The sequence below is a fragment of the Herpailurus yagouaroundi genome, unplaced genomic scaffold, assembly GCF_014898765.1.
Source record: "Herpailurus yagouaroundi ecotype Mexico unplaced genomic scaffold, PumYag 162, whole genome shotgun sequence".
Classification (NCBI taxonomy): Eukaryota; Metazoa; Chordata; class Mammalia; order Carnivora; family Felidae; genus Herpailurus; species Herpailurus yagouaroundi.
This window is the reverse complement of record NW_024412403.1, coordinates 4,621,657-4,628,656: the sequence shown is the minus strand read 5'-3', so window position 1 is coordinate 4,628,656 and position 7,000 is coordinate 4,621,657. Positions and strand designations below refer to the sequence as shown.

Below are 7,000 nucleotides of genomic sequence, written 5' to 3'. Positions count from 1 at the left end.
GCCCCTCCCCCGTTCATGCTCTGTCTCTCTCTGTCCCAAAAATAAAATAAACGTTGAAAAAAAAAATTAAAAAAAAATAAAAATAAAATAAATTTAGAGATTGGGGAAAAAATGTATTAAGTACATTATGTGAACACTTATGGAAGTAACGGACTGCTTGAATATATACATACAACCTATGTTTACCAACTTTGCAGATGCCCTCTGCATGCATAGAAAAGTCTGGAGGAAGATACGCCGAAAAGAGTCTCAAGATTGTTTAGAGTGAAAACATGGGGACTGCTTTCCTTTTTCTTTCACTTTATTTTTCTCCGGCAGAAATTAAACAAGGAAAGGTAAAAAACCCCACGGTCCTTTCTTGTGTTAAAAGGTAGACTCAATAGGAAGCAAGGTTGGTGAAGGTGGACGGGGGCCTGCAGCCACACGTGTCCAGAAAGCCTTACGGTCCCTCGCGGCTTTCGCATGGGGCGCGGGGTGGGGACAGAGTTCGGCGTCTCTGAAGTCAGGAGATTTCTCCCCCACCCGGGGGGCGCAGATGCCCACTCAGTCGGTCGACTGAGAGTAGAGCCGCTGCGTTTCCCACATCCCACCCAGGGGCTGGGAGCACGGCGGAGAGGAGACAGTCACCGTCTCCTGGGGGAAGGGGACTGGGGGATAAGCTGAGGGCCAAGAGAAAGAAAAGAGAACAGAGAGCTGGGCAGCGGGGAGGTCTCAGGGGCGGGGCAGGCGAGGAGGGAGGGGAAGATGTGGATGGAGCACGCGCTCCCTGGAGAGCTCCGTGTGCCCCCATCCCCAGCCGGGGCACCTAACCCTGTGCTCCCCGAGCAGTTCTGCCCCGTCCGGCTCCGGACCTTCCCCGTGCGTGTCTGCACCCGGATTCCCGCCAGCAGGGCCTCCCAGGGCCTCACCACCCGCCTGGCTGTCACAGCCGTGCGTCCTCAGTCAGAGAGGCACGGATCACACCTCTGGTCAAACTGGACAAGCGAGAGGGGGACTTGGGATTTAAATCTGAACTGGGCACAGCACGGCGGGTTCTGTGGACGACGGCAGACAGAGAAGGGCACGTGGTAGGGACGGCCACATGGCACCCAGCAGAGGGAGGGGCGCGGGGCTGTCCCAAGGCCAGCTGGGCTCCTCAGGTGCCGCCCCTGTGAGGTAGGGGTGCTGGGGAGACATCTCTATGGCCTGCCAGCGCCGACCTCGTCGCCCCCTGGCGGAAAAACTCAGTGTCTCAGGCTCATGTGGAAGGAAAGGGGTCACGTGGCCAGAGCAGGTGTGTGTGTGTGTGTGTGTGTGTGTGTGTGTGTGTGTGTGTAAATGCAGAATGCAGAAGCTGGGTAGATGCTCCATAGATGGCTGTCGCTTTGCTCACCAGCCCCCTTCGACCCAAGGGAGCTTTCTTTCCATATTGTGTGCCAAGAATGTCAGTGAGGGAACCGGCCCTGGGCAGGGGCTCCCTCACCTTCTGAAATTGTTATGCCCGCCCAGCATCCTCTCCCTTGTGCGGATTTGTTATTTTAAGACAAACACAGATCAGGGGCGCCTGGGTGGCTCAGTCGGTTAAGCTTCGATTTCGGCTCAGGTCACGATCTCACGGCTTGTGAGTTCGAGCCCCGCGTCGGGCTCTGTGCAGACAGCTCGGAGCCTGGAGCCCGCTTCCGATTCTGTGTCTCCTTCTCTCTCTGCCCCTCCCCAACTTGTGTTCCGTCTCTCTGTCTCTCAAAAATAAATACACATTAAAAAAAAAGACACATGCAGGTTAAACCAGCTGTAGCTCTAGGGGGATTTCGGACGCTGCCAATGCAAAGTTGGTGACTCCCTTCCCCACTCCAGGTGGGACTTGCCAGGGTGGAGTCTTGGGATGGAAGGGCCACTGCTCACGGTCGAGTAGTGGGTCCATTTGACAAGTACCTGCAAGATGCTAACCGTTATGTTCCTGTTTGTTGCAGCCCCAGCCCCTAAAAGGCAGAAATGTGACCACTGGACCCCGTGCCCCTCGGACACCTACGCCTACCGCCTGCTCAGCGGGGGCGGCAGGGACAAGTATGCCAAAATCTGCTTTGAAGACGAGCTGTGAGTACCCGTGATGAGGACACCCACATGATGCCTTCCCTTCCCCGGGGCCAGCCCCGCGGCATGCGTGCCCTCAGAGGGAAAGGCAAAGGCTGGGAGTCCAAGCGGGAATGGGGGCGACAGCTGCTGTGTCCCGTGGTGGGGGGTGTCCCCGCCTTGAGCTCTTATTTGCCTGCGGGTGGGACAGCGCCGAGCTTCCATGTTGTGCCCTGCTTCGAACACGTGGCACAGCCCTCCAAAGCCATAGACATGCCAGAATTCAGCAGATGCCATCTTGCTTTCCTTCTTTAAAAACATTTTTTCTTACTGCTTATTTATTTTTGAGAGAGACAGACAGAGCGTGAGCAGGGAAGGGGCAGAGGGAGAGGGAGACACAGAATCCGAAGCAGGCTCCGGGCTCCGAGCCATCAGCACAGAGCCCGACGCGGGGCTCGAACTCACGGACTGTGAGATCGTGACCTGAGCCGAAGTCAACCGATTGAGCCACCCTTTTGTTTTTATGGCCCTCACCCTCATGGGTTAAAGTAGATGTTGTTTCTCCTGGCAGCCCACACCTCCTCCTTCCTGACGGCCTGACCCACGATAGCTTAAATAAATCTCGGCACTTAGAACTGCCCTGGCCTAGTGTTTGCCTCTGCCCGGGTGGCCCTACCAAAGCACCGCGGACCGGATGCTTAAACAACAGCCATTTATTCATTCTCTCACAGTCCTGGAGGCTGGTCGCCCAAGGTCAAGGTGTGGGCAAGGCTGGTTCCCTCTGTGAGGGGGAGTCTGTCCCAACCTCTCTCCTGGGCTTGCAAAGAGCTGTCTTCTCTGTGTGTGTGTGTGTGTGTGTGTGTCTGTGTCCTAATCCCCCCCCTTTAAAAAGGACACCAGTCATATGAAGTAGGACCACCCTAATGGCCTCATGTTAACTTAGTCACCTCTTGAAAGGCCCTTCCTCCAAAGAAGGTCACGTTCTGGGGTACAGAGAGCTAGGACATCAGCATGTGGATTTTGAGAGGCCACAGCGCAATCCGTAACACCTAGCTTAAGGATGCTTAGGCCATGAATAGTTACTACAAAGGAGAGAGAGCGTGGGCTTTCCCCAACACGGAGGAGGAAGTCTTTCCCAATCATCCACCCTTTTCCCAAAACTGGGCTCGCCTTCCTTTCTCGTTGCTGGCTGGTTCATTGCGAGAGAAGCACGTCCCTCTCCAATTTTTAATTCGTCATCTCTGCACTTAGCTCATCCTCCCAAGGAGCGTAGCACGCCAGGGCATGAGCCGTAGACTCGGCACCCCCCACCCCCCCTTGCCTGGTCTCAGCACATTCCCCATTCCGTACGGGGACTGGATAGAAAGCACACTGCCTTTTGGGGGTCCCTCACTCACCCAAGGCCCGCTTTACTCAGCCCCAGGGGGCTTATCGATAAACATTCCTTCACACAAACCCCCCCGGGTGGGGCACTCGGTGGCAGAATAGTGACAGTAAACATGGCTCTTGTGCTCAAGGAGCTGATGTCACAGTTCAGGGTTCTCCACCTCAACACCGCTGACCCTGTGGACCAATGACCTTGTCTGTGGCGTGGGTTCAGTAGCATCCCAGACATCCAGCTGCTGGATACCATAGGCTACCCCGTCCAGCTGTGACAGCCATACGTGTCTCTATACACGGCCGCATGTCTCCTGGGGGCCAAGCCCCTCCTTCCCCACCAAGAACTGTTATACTTGGGAGAGAACAGATTTTTCAGTCTTCCGTGGTGAAGGCGACATGGTGATTTTGTGGGTGGTTGTGGAATATTCCAGAAGCAAATGTACCATTGAATGGGATTGCCAGAGAGGTCCATGGAGGAGACAAGGTGGGGATTCGGCTTGAAAACTGAGCAGGAGCCTGTGGTAGAGAAGAGAGGAGGGGCACCTGGGGGGGGCTCGGTCCATTGAGCGTCCAGCTCTTGATTTCAGCTCAGGTCATGATCTCACGGCTCGTGAGTTCGAGCCCCACGTCAGGCTCTGCGCTGACAGCGTGGAGCCTGCTTGGGATTCTCTGTCTCCCTCTCTCTCCACCCCTTCCCTGCACTCTCTTTCTCTCAAAACTAAAGGAGTAAACTTAAAAAAAAAGAAGAAGAGGGAGACCTGGGAGGGGTAGGGACAGTGGGATAGGGATGCTCACCCAGAATCACGTCACCAGAAGGGAATTGTTCCAAATTAGACCCAGAGCACCGGGTTCCCACTGGTCCACACTGCCTGAAGCCTTCCCCTGACCATGGTCCCAAAACAACGGCTTCATGCCAACCTAGGACACACTAATGCACGTATGTGTTAACTTCAGGCGACTTCCTGTGAGGTGTCCCGTCTGTCATCCCCATGGCACAGTCAAGGGGACCGACTCACAGATTCAGCAGCCTGCCCCTCGTCACTCAGAGCTCATGGCAGAGCCAGGATTCTGCCCTGGAGTCCAGGGTGTGCTGGGTAGACTGGCTTGAGTCCAGTAGTCTAACGGAACAACTCACGATATGAATAGGCGGGACCCAAATGTAGCTCACCTGCTTTCAAACAGTATTCCAGATGGTTTTCAGAACACGGCGTGGTGCAAAGCAGGATAGACTCAGATAAAAGCAGGTTAAAAGGGACAGGGGAGTAAACCCAGGCAGAGGCCTACGGAGCGTCACTTGCCGGGCATAGCGTTGTGGTTTTTTTGCAGTCGACTCACGGAGCAAGAGTGCTGGGTTGTGGTGATCATCATATGAAGAAAAAATCCAATTTATGTAGAAGGACAAGGCGGCTCTCTGCTGCTCGTTTCCTTAGTGCCACCAGCCCTTACTGGGCACCGCAGCCGTGCCGGCCCCAGGGACAGCAGTTTCTATCTCTCAGCAGCCTCTTTCCTTACTTCCCATCTCTAATGGCAGCCTCAGACTGGCCCTACTGAGTGGGCCGGCCACTCAGTAGGTGAGCGGTCCCCCCACACCGCCCATTGCTGTCTTCCTCCACACCGTGGTCCTGACCCACGCCTTTTAGCGTGATCAAACCCCAGCATTTGCATCAGTAAGACCGTCAAGAGAAAATCCAAAGGACTTTTCCTTGATATGAGTGTGTTACTGAGTGGGAAACGGTTGGAGAACAGGAGACCTCCCAACCGACCATGGTTGGAAGGCCCAGGCCTCAGTAGTCGCAGCGGCGTTTACGAGGCAGGCGTGAGTTAGTGCATTGTTGTCCAGGGTCACTGTCACTGGAGACGGCCATGCCTTCCGGAGGCATGACCTTACTTGTTCGCAGCTGAAAAGTCACCCGGATGTGGGGAAAGGTCACATTTTAAGGTCAGAGTCAGTGTCTCCGTGTCAAGTTTTGGTTACGTGACTGTGATGGTTGATCTAGGGATATATTCAAATGGTGGCCTCCAGGTTTTTTTGCCTTTTTTTTTTTTTAATATTTATTTATTTTTGAGAGAGAGAGAGAGAGCATAAGTAGAGGAGGGGCAGAGAGAGAGGGAGACAGAGGATCTGAAGCAGGCTCTGTGCTGATGGCAGAGAGCCTGACGCGGGGCTTGAACTCACGAACGGTGAGATCACGACCTGAGCCGAAGTCAGATGCTCAACCGACTGAGCCACCCGGGACTCTCTGTTTGTTTTTTTTTAAACACGGCTAAGTGAAGGTTCTTCATGGCTGAATCACATCGTGTACAACCATCGTGTCTCCTTGTCTTTTTGTTGGTTGTCAGCTTGCTTGGTTTTCTGTTACTTACATCAGTTTAATCCCAAAATGTTCTTCTAGTTAAAAAACCAATCTAATGTCCCATCAGATATCCACCAAGTTCCTCTTCTGGAGCCTTCCGACCCACTTGGGTCAGCCAGGTTGCTCTTGGGTCACCGTGCAGCTGCCGTCTGGCACCCCCATCCACCGTCATCCTGGGACGGCCTTGTCTCCCTCTCTGAAATTTTAACTCCTTTTTCTAAGATATGGCACCTTCCACTTTCCTGGTCCCCTCCTGTGTTTTGCTGAAGGCGGGCTGGGCAACCAGACACCACCTGGATAGCAAACCCAACCAGATATGGAGGGTGATCAGCTATCAAAGGGAGGGGGACCCAGATAAACTGACTTAGCAGAGTTCTTCTAAAATTGGACAATGCAGACATGAGCACAACGTTCGAAGTCAGGCCTAGTTAAAAAAGGAGCTCAGGGGAGAGTTTGGTGAAGGAGAAAATCCGTGTGAGCAGAGGGGCACCAGGCAAACCCACTCCTGGGAGAGTCAGGCTCTGCCGATGGCCGGCTTGGGTTCCAGATGCCCCAGTGGCCTTGCTGAACCCTCCAGAGACTGCAAGGCTCCGTCCCCCTGTCTTTGGCTTAGGGTCAGACTCGTATTGCGGTCTGATGGCTCTCCCCCCTTAACTCAGCCCCTTCCCCCTCTCCTCTTGTAGGCAGTTCCCCTGATACAAATTCTTGTGCATTTTATCCTGTTCGGATAGCTGCTTCTCAGAGGATTCAGATTAGCACAGTGAGAATGACCGTTCCCCCATGGTCTGTCCAGCCCAGCATGTTGACAGAGACTTTGATCTCTGCCTCTCTGGGAGATAGAAATTGAAGTCTCAGATGAGATGTTTACTTTCATTGCTTTTGCCATGAGTGAATTGAGGATCTTTTAAGCTAAGAGCCTTTGTGTTGATTTTCTGTAAACTGTCTGTTCGTATCTCTTGCCCATTTTCACCTCTGTCACTGACCTTTTTATTGGTTTACAAGATTCTTTACCTATTAAAGTAGTCTTTTTTGTGTGTTTGTAAAAAATCTTCTCCGTATTTTATCTGTTCACTTATTAAAATGCTATTTTTAAAATATATGACCTTTAACAAAGCCAGAAACACTGTATGGGGTGCCTGCGTGGCTCAGTCGGTTGAGCGTCCAACTTCGGCTCAGGTCATGACCTCGTGGTTCGTGGATTTGAGCCCCGTATCGGG

General features: G+C 53.3%; 1 protein-coding gene across 2 annotated transcripts in view; it reads left to right on the top strand.

Annotated features, from left to right (window-relative positions):
• FAM3B (FAM3 metabolism regulating signaling molecule B) overlaps nucleotides 1-7,000 on the top strand; it is a 43,336-nt gene that overhangs the window by 14,802 nt on the left and 21,534 nt on the right. For both annotated transcript variants that reach the window (XM_040483882.1, XM_040483881.1), the window contains one exon: nucleotides 1,950-2,073. In XM_040483882.1, the coding sequence (XP_040339816.1) occupies nucleotides 1,950-2,073 (124 nt within the window). The remainder of the gene's footprint in view (nucleotides 1-1,949; nucleotides 2,074-7,000) is intronic.